General features: G+C 38.6%; 1 protein-coding gene across 2 annotated transcripts in view; it reads right to left on the reverse strand.

Moving 5' to 3' along the window:
* Positions 1 to 13,379, reverse strand: part of LOC120523030 (interleukin-1 receptor type 1-like) — a 91,670-nt gene that overhangs the window by 4,736 nt on the left and 73,555 nt on the right. For both annotated transcript variants that reach the window (XM_039743957.1, XM_039743958.1), the window contains exons 8-10: positions 13,105 to 13,234; positions 4,314 to 4,459; positions 2,651 to 2,794 (exon numbers count right to left, since the gene is read on the reverse strand). In XM_039743957.1, coding sequence (XP_039599891.1) covers positions 2,651 to 2,794; positions 4,314 to 4,459; positions 13,105 to 13,234 — 420 coding nt within the window. The remainder of the gene's footprint in view (positions 1 to 2,650; positions 2,795 to 4,313; positions 4,460 to 13,104; positions 13,235 to 13,379) is intronic.

The raw sequence follows: 13,379 nt of genomic DNA on the forward strand, positions 1-13,379 counted from the left end.
GTTGCTTTTTATCATCACTTCCACTACAGTCTGTAATATTCGCTAAGATAACTATTCATTTCTTAGGTGGACATACAGTGGATATAAAAAGTATTCAGACCTCTACACTTGCTACACAATTTACTGTGTTTTAAATTTAATTTTAAATGGATAAATTGTCCAGTTTTGCCCATCTATCTGCATTCATAATGACAAAGTGAAAATTTATTGTCAGAAAGTTTTGCAAATGTATTACAAATCAAATACAGTGGTACCTTAGTATTGGAATAAGTCCAACTTGGTATACGTCCTGTTTGGTATAAGTCAAAGGATCTGGAATGGATTAAGGACATATACCGAGGTACCACTGTAGTTATCAGTCAAGAGTATTCATATGTTATTTCAGTACTTTGTACAAGCCCCTTTGGCAGCAATTACAGCTTCAAGTTCACCTGGGGAAGTCTCTACAAGCTGTGCACACCTAGGGTCAGGTAATTTATCCCATTATTTATGGTAGATCCTGCTAAGCTCCATTAGATTAGATATCTGTAAACTGCCATCTTCAGGTCTCTCACAGATGTTCCATTGGGTTTATGTTTGGGCTTTGGCTGGGCCACTTAGGGACAGTGAGAGACCTATCCAAAGCCACTCCAGTGTTGTCTTGGTTATGAACCTTGGGACATTGTCATGCTCAAAGGTGAACCATCACCCCAGTCTGCGGTTGCATTCGCTCTGTAGTAGGTTTCTTCAAGGACCTCTCTGTATTTGGTTGCATTCATCCTTCTTTCAATTCTAATCAATCTCTTTGCCCCTACTGTTAAGCACCTGAAATCATGACGCTGCCAGCATCATGCTTTACTGCAGTGTTTGAATAAGGCAGGGGAGGAATAGTACCTGGACTTTGCCCAAAGAGTTCATTTTTTGTCTTATAAGACTACAAAATCTTTTTCTTCATGTGATCACAGTCCTTTAAATGCCATTTGGCAAACTCCAAGTGGGCTGTGTCTTTTTTTTCCCCAAGAGTGTCTTCTGCATAGCCACTTTACCATAAATGCATGATTGATGGAGTGCTTCTGAGATGGTCATCCTTCTAAAAGGTTTTTCCATCTCAGCCGGAAACTTCTGAAGCTGGGTTCTTGTTCACCAAGGCCCTCCTTACCCGATTGCTCAGTTTGGCCAAACAACCAAAACTAAGCCCTGTTATTTCCAAACTTCTTCCATTACACCATTATTGAGGTCACTGTGCTCCTGGGAACACTCAAGACTTTAGAAAGTTTTTTTTTAGCCTAGCCCTGACCTGTGCCTCACCGCAATTTTATCATGGAGGTCTAAAGAGATTTCCTTTGGACTTCATGGCTTTGTTTCTGCCCTTACATGCAATGTGAATTGTGGGATCTTAAATACACAGGTGGGTGCCTTTCTAATTAATCTCCAATTTATTCAATTAGCATCAAGTGGACACCAATCACGTACTATACACCTTCTAGACATGCTTCATGGAGAATTAAAGGAAATAGAATGCACCCGACCACAATGTAGCAAAGGCCCTGAATACATATAAAAATGACAGATTTCGGTTTTTGATTTTAAACAAATTTGCAATCCTGTCTGACACCATGTTTTGAATTCATTATGCGTTATTGAGAGTAGTTCGATGAGTATAAGTAGAAATCTTTTGTAAATGTTTTAATTATGCTTATAAGAGCTAAAAATCATCATTTAGACCAGTTTTTCTCAATTCTTATAGCCTCTGGACCCATTTTTACCAATTAATGTTGTTTGATTACATCACTCCACTTGCAGAAAGCAAACAGCAAGAGAGAGTTAAAATAATGTAGAAATATCTTTGGTTCAAGAATAATTATAAAACAGAACCCATGCATTATCCGTCTGTCTCGGTTTTGATTTTTTTTTTTTTGTTTTGCTTTTTTAAATATTTATTACTCAAACTCTTTGATTGACTTGTGCCTAGTGCTGCTGGTAGAAGCGATGCCCCCCGTGGTGCTGAATTAAAATAAACAAATATTAAAATGATAGACTGACATCTATTATTTAACTAATCTTTTAGTCTTTTAAACTCCCACTTCACCTTCTGTTCTATTTATCATTCAGGTAACTGAATCGTTTCTTCTTACATTCCATATTCCCAGATTGCTTCAGACATCAGGAGCGCTACTACGAGTTGTTCTTTTCAGTCTCACGTTAGGACTTAATTATTTTGAACATGAACAAACTGTGAATTTTGATGATTGATTTTCTTTTAATTCTTGTGTATTGTTTTTATTTTGTACTATCTGTGTCATCTATTCTAATTTTAATGGCACTACATATTATACAAAGGCTACAGACACTTTTAAACTGTTGTACCCATTACAGGGTGAGCTTGTCATAGCAGCATGTTACTGTACCACACAATAAAAACTTTATTATATTTGGAAAAGGCTGAGTATTTTTAAAATGCGATGCATAAACATGTAGTCCCACTCCAGCCCTATTTTAATCCTTCACAACTGAAACTCAAAACAAGGAAAAGAAACTGTGTAAGGAAATTTGATATTAAAATCAGATAGCTGCAGCATATAGGCCTTGAAACCTTCCTAACAGATTTTTTTACCCTCTGTAATACTAGATATTAATGAAATATTTAAACATGCACTGAAAAAACACCTACCTTGTCTTTTTCTAACGAGGTGACATGATTTTCTGTACCAGAGAATGATATCAATTTTGAAGAATTTATAAATAACTGCACTGAGTATAGTGAATACTAGAATTATAGAAAAGAATACTCCAACATGAACCAAAAAGCTGGGCCCTAGACAAGAAAAAGAAATGCACAAAATTATTACAGGTAATGAAAATGAGAATTTTGATCACTATTCAAATTTACTTTGTATGAACAGATCTACTACAGTGTTAAGTTCATATGTCGTTGTAGTGTTACATACTGTATATGGAGATACCGTACTCTATACTGCTAACTGTAAGAAGACCAACAAAAGTACAGACCTTCATTAATACCAAATTTTTGCAAAACTTACCACATTTTCAAATAAAATGATTAAATAATGCAATTATTAATTATTAAAATGATTATAAATTTCACATTTACTTATTTATTAAAACATCACTGTGGGACGGTGGCGCAGTGGTAGCGCTGCTGCCTCGCAGTTAGGAGACCCGGGTTCGCTTCCCGGGTCCTCCCTGCATGGAGTTTGCATGTTCTCCCCGTGTCTGCGTGGGTTTCCTCCCACAATCCAAAGACATGCAGGTTAGGTGGATTGGCGATTCTAAATTGGCCCTAGTGTGTGTGTGGGTGTGTTTGTGTGTGTTCTGCGGTGGGTTGGCACCCTGCCCAGGATTGGTTCCTGCCCTGTGTTGGCTGGGATTGGCTCCAGCAGACCCCCATGACCCTGTATTTGGATTCAGCGGGTTAGAAAATGGATGGATGGATGGATCACTGTGGGAAACATGGGGGCAGACAGGAAAGGAGGGACAATAGTTCACAGACACAGTTCAATTATTGCCAAGTCACTGTCTGTATGGTGACTGAACAACCTTCCAAATGTCTGTTTTTTATTCCTTATATATTCTTGATTCTTGCTGAATGAAACAGATTTGTCATTAAATGAATTTGTGTGTCCAAACCGGACTGACAGAAATGACCGGGGATGTTGTGTGAATTTGTCATGCAATAGACAGACCCACTCCAGAACTGGGACCTGCTTTGTACCCAATGCTATCTGACTAGGCTCTCGCTCTACAGTGATGTAGCTGAAAAAGTGGGAATGGGAAATAGAGGGATAAATAAAAAACAAAATTATTTCAGGAAATTTCATGGTCAGACAAAATACTCTTATTTATTAATTTTCATGACATTTGTGTTATTTTTTTCTTTGTATAATGACAATAACTGTAGATAGATAGATAGATAGATAGATAGATAGATAGATAGATAGATAGATAGATAGATAGATAGATAGATAGATAGATACTTTATTAATCCCCAAGGGGAAATTGGAAATTAGCAGTTTATGCTGTTGCCTCAAAGCTGCAGGGACCCAAGTTCATTCCCTGGACAGGCTAATATTTAGGAACAGAACCTAATGGAATTTCGGCATTCTCTCTGTATTTTCAATAGGGCCTCTTGTAATTTAGGCCAAAAGTCAATTAGCCCAATCCATACTGTTCATGTTTAGACACTGTTTGATAATCTCTGATTCCCCATAACCAACAAGCACCAGATTACCTTCAAAATATTAGTGGTGGACAGAGAAAAGTCACCATCATGAGTCACAAAAATTAAGAATTACGCTTTGGAAAACAGAACTTACTGGATGGCTTTAGTCTGAAATATCCTACAGAGTGTCCTTTTCCACTGATTACATGACAGCTGAAGTTTGTGTAAAAGTCAATTTCTTTCACCTCTGTAATGGTAAGCTGAACTTGTTGAAGTTTTCCACCTGCCACTGTTTTTTCCCTTTAATAAAATACACAGAAAAGAATAAAGCAAATATGATGTGAGATCAAACAATTCAGCTCATGTCCAATAAAAATAAAGCTACACATGTTGCATATTATCATAAGGGTTTTGTTACTTTTCACACATGCAAAGTTTGTTTATTTAAATGATTAAATATGACTCAGTAATTACAAAATTTTACTCTGATACTGAATATGCAATAAATCAGCAAATGTTATTACTTAGCGTATGCATATCTTAAGCAGAATAAAATAGACCAGTGTTTCTTAAATTATGGGTTGTGAAAATGTTGGAGATGGGTCATCACATGACTGTGTAGAAAACATACTGTAGCCTTCTATTTGGCGTATCATTTGTTGCTGCAGTATGTGATCCGAGGTGTGGCCTTAAACATACTGTTCACGCATCACAGAGGGCTTCAATTTCTGAGACGAAAATAAATTATAATAAATATTCTCCACGACAATGCCACCTCTTTTACACATGTGAAACAATAAAAATGAGACGACTGACAAGTAAACACTAGTATAAGAAAAGGGGGCAGAGGTTGGAGCAAAAGATAAACTTGTGAGGTGAAGGGATCAGGTGATTGAAATGTCAAAATGAAAACAATGGGTGTGGCAGAAGGAAATGAAAGATTGTTTGGGGTGTTGTGAGGGATGAGTGAATAGAGTGGAGCTATAGATAGTGCTGGGCTAGTGTTGTATGCTAAATGCAGTTTCATTGGCAATTGAAAACTGTTTGGAGACTCGCTGCATGTTCATTGTTACAGTATACATCGAGTTTAAATCAGTTACTAAGTTGAAAAGAATATTTTGTTTCAATTCTTTCTTGTAATACTATTTTAAACTAGCTTAATAAATGTCACTCTAGTGGTGATGCGAAGAACATACTATCTGTGGGACTTTAGAGATATTTAAGAACACCAGAAATAATCAAAAGGGTGAAAAAAACTATAGTGCAAAGACCTCTGACGTTCAGCACATGGTCATTTAGAAGCATTAAACCATCAGACTAGACGGCTGAATTCTTTGTCAAGATTAATCCAATCACCTGTATAAAATACAAATACCTCACAATAGTGTTAGGAATATTTTAACTATGCAACTCAATTTTTGTACTCATTTTATTGATTTATTAAATGAAAACTGTATTATGCTGAACACTTTGCAAACTCATTTGGAAGAATTGTTATTTCTGGAGTTCATGTGAAAAGGTTATTTAAGACAAGCTAAATAAAACACATCAGTTAATTTCTTTTTGACTAATTTTCTCTGTGTCCAGTGCTGTGAATATGGTAACTAAGTTAAGTGACTATTCATACCATCCTTTACACAAATAATCATATTCTCGTTCTTGTGGCTTTACTAAAGTTTACACTAAGCACTTACAGTCATGCGAAAAAGTAAGAAAATCCCATGAAATGGTTTTTTAACATATCAAAATTTAATCTTCATTTAAATAGTTTCTCTAGATAAAGTTGATATAATATAAAAAAAAAGCATCAGGCCACATTTCCATTTTGTAGTCCATTTAAACAAACCTAGATGCAAACTTTGCATGTATGAAAATTATAGTTCTCATTACCTCAAATAACTAAAATTAGAACCATGTGCACCAGATCAGTTGGCAATGACTCGAATATCATCAGAGTAGATATTTGGAGTAGCCTGTCTTATTTAAACCTTAGAGGTTTGGTTTAGTTTGCTACTTAAAGTGTGAGTTATTATCATGCTTAGATCAAAAGAGCTCTCGGATGCCTTCAGAAAGAAGATTATAGATGCCTATGAGTCTGGGCCAGGGTTTAAACAGATCTCCAAATAATTTGAAATTAAATAATCCACTGTTCAGAACATCAACTACAAGAGGAGAAGATTTCAAATAATAGACAACTTTTTCAGGCCAGCCCCCCCCCCCCCCCCCCCTCTCAATTTCAACCCAAGAGCAGAAAGTAAGATGTTGAAAGATGTCTCTAAAAGCCTCAAAAATCACAGGACCTACTACAGGTACCTCTTGCCACAGGTAATGTCTACTATTAGAAAGCGGCTGCACAAATTGATCTACATGGGAAATATACCAGGAGAAGACCTTTGCTGTCCAGAAAGTACAACTGGGCAAAACAAAAGTTTGCCCATGAATATCTGAACAAAGATCAGGATTTCTGGAACAACTTGCTCTGGACAGATAAGGCAAAATAAAGTCAGTTGGCTAGAGCAACTCCTTTAGAGAAAACCAAAGACAACTGCTGGTGGAAATATTATAGTTTAGGGCTGCCTTGCTGCATCAGACCTAGGTAGCTCACTATCATAGAATCCATTATGAATTCTTTTTTGTATCAGAGGATGCTCGAGGATTATGTGAGACCATCAGTAAGAACAGTGAAGCTCAATTCAAAGGGGGCCAAGCAATATGACAATAACACTAACATATGTCAGTAAATTCATCAAGGAATGGCTGAAAAGAAACAAATGGAGGAGACTGGAATGACAAAGCCAAGCCTGGATCTGAATCTGTCGGAGGACTAGAAACAGTATAGTACTGTGCATGCAAGACACCCCTCAAACACAGTAGAGCTGAAATAATTCTCTATGGAGAAAAGGGGGAAAGTTTTCCACCAATTCATGCCATAGACTGGCAGATGGCATCAGGAAATGCCTACTTGTAGTTGTAGTTCTTTCTGACAAAGGGGGCAATACCAACTGTTTGAGCCTTTTAACAGACAAAAATGGCATATCAGTTCATTTTTAATTAAATAAGTTATTGCAAAGCCTTATTTTCAGTTTGTTTCTAATTGTATCACTTTTATCTAATTATACTGTTTTAATTAACTTCAAATCTTGATATGTACACATACAGTACGTTAAAAAATATTATGATTACACTGGTCAAACATTTTTTTCACTGAGCAATTAAGGGTGTTTAACAATAACTTTTATCATGCTATTTTCAGAAATGTGCTCAGACTTTTTCTATCTTCCATGAGTTATTACTTTTTTAGGCCATATATTTAGTAAGAACGGCAAACAATTGTACACTTCTACCTTGATAAGATGCCCCCAGCAGATATATCTAACATAAAAATACAGTATATACAGTATGTATACATTTTATTAATTTGTCACTAAAATCCTTGCATAATAGACAAATTCCAATTAGAGATTTGAATTTAGCACAATAAAAAAAAAGTTACATTTCATTATCCAGCATTGTTTTATTAACAATATGATTTCTTTCCACCTTTTTCTTTTAGTCCTATTCATGTGAGAATATGTGTGGCTCTGCTGTCATTATGGTATTAATCCTCTTTTTAGGTCCCAGTATTGTTATCAGTTTTCTTGTTTGGGTCCAAGGAGTTTTTAGACCACCTTGGTGACCTCAGTCCCAGAGATGGGAGAGCCCACCTCAGAGTTCCCATGCTCTGCTTCCTCATTGGAAGGCATGTTAGTGGGATTGAGGAGGTCTTCGAAGTACTCCCCCCACCGGCCTACAACTTCCTGTCGAGGTCAGCAGCGCAGCATCCCCACCATATACGGTGTTGACACTGCACTGCTTCCTCCTCCTGAGACACCAGACGGTGGATCAGAATCTCTTCGAAGCCGTTCTCCGTGGTCTCTCCAAACTCCACCCATGAGGAGGGGGGCCCCGGTGACCCGTGTCCAGGCAAGGGAAAACGTTGTCCAGAGTTTTTGCTCATCATTGGAGGTTTATTGAACCGCTCTTTGTCTCATCCCTCACCTAGGACCAGTTTGCCTTGGGTGGCCCTACCAGGGGCATAAAGCCCCGGACAACATAGCTCCTAGGATCATTGGGACACGCAAATCCCTCCACCACGATAAGGTGACGGTTCAAGGAGGGGTACTTCGAAGTCCTCCTCAATCCCTCTAACATGCCTTCCAGTGAGGAAGCAGAGCCTGGGAACTCTGAGGTGGGCTCTCCTATCTCTGGGACTGAGGTCACCGAGGTGGTCAAAAAACTCCTTGGTGGTGGGGCCCCAGGAGTGGATGAGATACGCCCGGGGTTCCTCAAGGCTCTGGATGTTGTAGGACTGTCTTGGTTGACACGTCTCTGCAACATCGCATGGACATCGGGAACAGTGCCTCTGGATTGGTAAACCGGGGTGGTGGTCCCCCTCGTTAAAAAGGGGGACCGGAGGGTGTGTTCCAACTACAGAGGGATCACATTCTTCAGCCTCCCTGGAAAAGTCTGTTCGGGGGTTCTGGAGAGGAGGCTCCGTCGGATAGTCGAACCTCGGATTCTGGAGGAACAGTGTGGTTTTCGTCCTGGTCGTGGAACTGTACACCCTTAGCAGAATCCTGGAGGGTGCATGGGAGTTTGCCCAACCGGTCTACATGTGTTTTGTGGACTTGGAAAAGGCGTTCGACCGTGTCCCTCTGGAAATTCTGTGGGGGGTGCTCCAGGAGTATGGGGTACCGGACCCCCTGATAAGAGCTGTTCGGTCCCTGTACAACCGGTGTCAGAGCTTGGTCCGCATTGCCGGCAGTAAGTCGAGCCCGTTTTCAGTGAAAGTTGGACTCCGCCAGGGCTGCCCTTTGTCACTGATTCTGTTCATAACTTTTATGGACAGAATTTATAGGCGCAGCCAGGGTGTTGAAGGGGTCCACTTTGGTGGACTCAGGATTGGGTCACTACTTTTAGCAAATGATGTTGTCCTGTTTGCGTCATCAGGCCGTGATCTTCAGCTCTCTCTGGAATGGTTTGCAGCTGAGTGTGAAGCGGCTGGGATGAGAATCAGCACCTCCAAATCTGAGACCATGGTCTTCAGCCGGAAAAGGGTGGAGTGCCCTCTCAGGGTTGGGGGCGAGATCCTGCCCCAAGTGGAGGAGTTCAAGTATCTCGGGGTCTTGTTCACGAGTGAGGGAAGAATGGATCGTGAGATTGACAGGCGGATCGGTGCGGCGTCCGCAGTGATGCGGGCTCTGCATCGGTCTGTCGTGGTGAAAAAGGAGCTGAGCCGTAAGTCAAAGCTCTCAATTTACCAGTCGATTTATGTTCCTACCCTCACCTATGGTCATGAGCTATGGGTAGTGCCCAAAAGAACAAGATCGCGAACACAAGCGGCTGAAATGAGTTTCCTCCACAGGGTGTCTAGGCTTTCCCTTAAACATAGGGTGAGAAGCTCAGTCATCCGGGAGGGGCTCAGAGTAGAGCCGCTGCTCCTCCGCATCGAGAGGAGTCAGATGAGGTGGCTCGGGCATCTGATCAGGATGTCTCCTGGACGCCTCCCTAGCGAGGTGTTCCGGGCACGTCCAACCAGGAGGAGGCCCCAGGGAAGACCCAGGACACGCTGGAGGGACTATGTCTCCCGGCTGGCCTGGGAATGCCTTGGGATTCTCCCGGAAGAGCTGGAAGAAGTGGCGGGAGAGGGAAGTCTGGGCCTCTCTGCTTAAGCTGCTGCCCCCGCGACCCGACCCCGGATAAGCGGAAGAGGATGGATGGATGGATAGATGGATGGATTGTTTGGGTCCTCTCAATTCAAACACGGATATACTGTACACTCTGCAAATAAAAGCCATGCCACCTTGTATAATGCAAGCATCAAATTAGAGCATACAATTTTTGTGACTTGTAGACTGGGATGGTGCATGTGAAAGTCCACTGTAGCTCTGCTGTAGTCTTTGCTGAATTGCAACTCGCTTTAAAGTGTTCACTTTCTACTGTCAAACCCTGCACACTCTTGGTGGTTGCTGGGAAGCCTTTTTTGGAGCTCTGCCAACGGTTTACTGCATTATCAGGTTTGTCCTCATATAGACAGAATGTCCTCAGATAAACTTTGCCACAGTCACCTGATTGCTGCTTTATGAGAATATCTGCTTTATCTAGTCCCAGTTGTTTAACAGGTCACTTTTCTGCAAGTGTCTTCTTTTTAAATAGATGTTGAGATTTTATGTTACATGTCCGTTTTGTATACCCTCCCCATTTGTCAAAGGCATTCTCTTCAACACCCTAACCTAATACTTTTCTGCATTGCTGACTAGTTAATGAAGAGTGCGTTAATTTGAATCTGAAGACATGGAAACTTTCAGTAGAGGACATTATTAGCAGATACCCTGGCAGCACAGACAGGTACAGTAATACAGTTTATGACAACATTCTTTTTTCTAAAAACAACTTATAAATTCTGATCATTAAACATTTAAGTGATAAAATGTAAGTATTCACTTTCAGGTATGTTTATGATTTTTATTTATTGCTGGCAGGAGCAGGTTCAATAGTGTCCTAGTGCCCATAGTGGAAAGGCCACTGACTCCATACTTTTCTTTTATCTTTCTTTTAAATGTTTCATAAAGATCAGAGCAAAATTGGAACTATTGGTTTCAGATGTGTCCTTTGCTTAGCTTCTTTAACTTTCATGGATGTTTTAATTATCCTAATTCTAGAGAATATAGGGCTATGAATGACAATGAATTTCTACCTGCATTTAGTTTTTGTGAATTTTACTGTTAAAGTAAAAGTTTGGTATTGTTTCAAGGCTAAGTAATTTCTTCAAAATAAAGGTGTATTTTGCCACAAGAAATTGCTGTCTAAAATTAAGTTTTAAAAAATACAGAATCTGTTCTTGCATTTTAAAATGGAGTTGAAGAAGCAGGAGTATAAAAGGGAAAACCAAAGTATTAAAACTTACTCAATATGTCCTCTTTGAAGTGGCAAAGATTTCAATTTAAGAAAACATGACTTCCACAAATCTGAGACATACTTATAACAAAACCAAACTTAAAGTAATACATTTTATCACAAATTCTTCATACTATTTTATTGAGGGAAGGATACGTGTCCTATTCACTTGTCTGCTCACAGTGGCTGTCATGGGAAGACTGTTGACATTCTCCACAGATGCATCACCAATTAGCATCTTAGCCATATTATCCTGATTCAGACTTTGGTCAAGTGTGCGCATAACATTTCCATTGTACTTTTTACATATGACAATAAATTACAGAACTGATTACACTACAGTATATATTTGTATATATATATATATATATATATATATATATATATATATATATATATATATATTATCAAAGGCTTAGATTTTTGAAAAGCGAAGATCACCTGCTTGTCAAGACTAAGTTCACAATGCCAGTCAACACTCAGTATTTCACGGGTCATGTGTGCAACATGATAAAAGTATTCTGAGGAGGTGAAAAAGGCAGATAATACAATACAGATAAACCACGATAAAACAGATAGATGCACCACAAACCAATGATCAAATTTTGCTTTTGCTGAGGAAGTTGTAGTAAGATGATAGCTGAGAATAGTGTTGTTGAGCGTGTAAAAGTGATTAATAAAAGATGGAACAGTGTTATTGACTAAGTAAAAGTAATTAATAATTTTCACTGTTTTTTCTTAGTAGACATTTACTTAAGCCCATAATATTTTTTTGGCACATGATAAATGTAACTAGAGCACTGACAGGTGTTTTAGATTTTTCTAGGATCTTCTTCATCCCACAAAGCAAAAGACTTAATGATCACAAGTGTAACATTTTGTTGTGGTAACTGTCAGGTTGTCTACAAAACAGAGACAGCAATTTCTGGGCAGCAACATTCAATAATATCAGTTATAACAACAGCAAGAAAGGTGTTTGTGAGGTAGCAAGATATACTAGAGGCAACCATATTCCTGGGACTGAAAGGTTGCAGGGGATGGAATTGAGGAGTGCAGTGAGATGAATCAAACAGCCATTCACCTTTAAAAATGGTTGAATCTCATTAAATGTTTTGCTTTTTATTCCTAAAATGACAAGAATATGCTGTTTTATATGTGCAATCTCAAGATGTGGATCAAAATCCGATGACACTCTTGGCCCAAAACACTGACATATTCAGTCATTTTTAAGGATTTTGGTTATAAGTTTGGACTCCTGACTTTCATTTTCAAATGCAAGAACAGGATAGGTATTTTTTTTTAATTTTATCAAACGTGCTCAGCCTTAACAATGTAATTTATTCACGATTATAAGGAAATAACCTTGACATGAAAAATATCAAAATTATCCTTCAAATTGTTTAGAATAAATTTTTCAAATCATGTTTGTTTTACCATTAAAATTTTGAAGAATTCTGATTTTAATTGTAGTTTATTACTACAGTTAGCAAATTTGAGGAGCTACCCAAAAGGATGAGTCTGTTACCTTTATTGGTCATATCAAATCGGCCCTGTTTCAAGATGGATGTGTTGATGAGTTCTTGCAGACTTTGTGATTGCCTGTCCTTTTTGTGGTCTTGTGCCCAAGGCTGACAGGGTAGGCTTCTGCTCCCAGCAACCCTGAATGAGTTTGAGAATGTTATGTGAAAAGCGATTTGATAAACTCAAAAGTCTAGAGGCTATTGGATTATAACCCCAAGGCTTCTAGTTTAATTTCTTGTCACTTAACCTGTTTGCACTCCAGTTGTTTATAAAAAACTGGAAATTCCTGATTTGTAAGTCATTTCAAAATTAAATGTTTCAGCTAAATAAATGTAACAAACTTATGAATGTGATTGAATGAGCATAACAAGTATTTAAAGCATATATTGTCATTTCTCAACATTGAGGAAGGAAGTTGGCATGTCATTAGAACAAATACACAAAAAATTTACACAAAAGCTTGTACTTTAAATAAATCAGATACACACAATATGTTTCCTGCTGAGAAGCGGCTTGCATCAATAAACTTTGTCTTGTTTACAACCCAGTATATACTACTAAGGGGACTGGCTGGAAGATCCCCTATAAAAACTTCACAGTAAACACTGAAGTGAGAGCCTGCAAGACAAAAAAAATTAAAAAGATTTAATGTTTGCTGTATGAATCTGTCAACATTTATTTTACTACAGGACGCTATACCTGAGCACTTACTAATCCTGAGGCATTATACATTTTCAAATTCAAATAAGTTTTCCCAAAATAC

The sequence above is a fragment of the Polypterus senegalus genome, chromosome 2 (genome assembly GCF_016835505.1).
Source record: "Polypterus senegalus isolate Bchr_013 chromosome 2, ASM1683550v1, whole genome shotgun sequence".
Taxonomy (NCBI): domain Eukaryota; kingdom Metazoa; phylum Chordata; class Cladistia; order Polypteriformes; family Polypteridae; genus Polypterus; species Polypterus senegalus.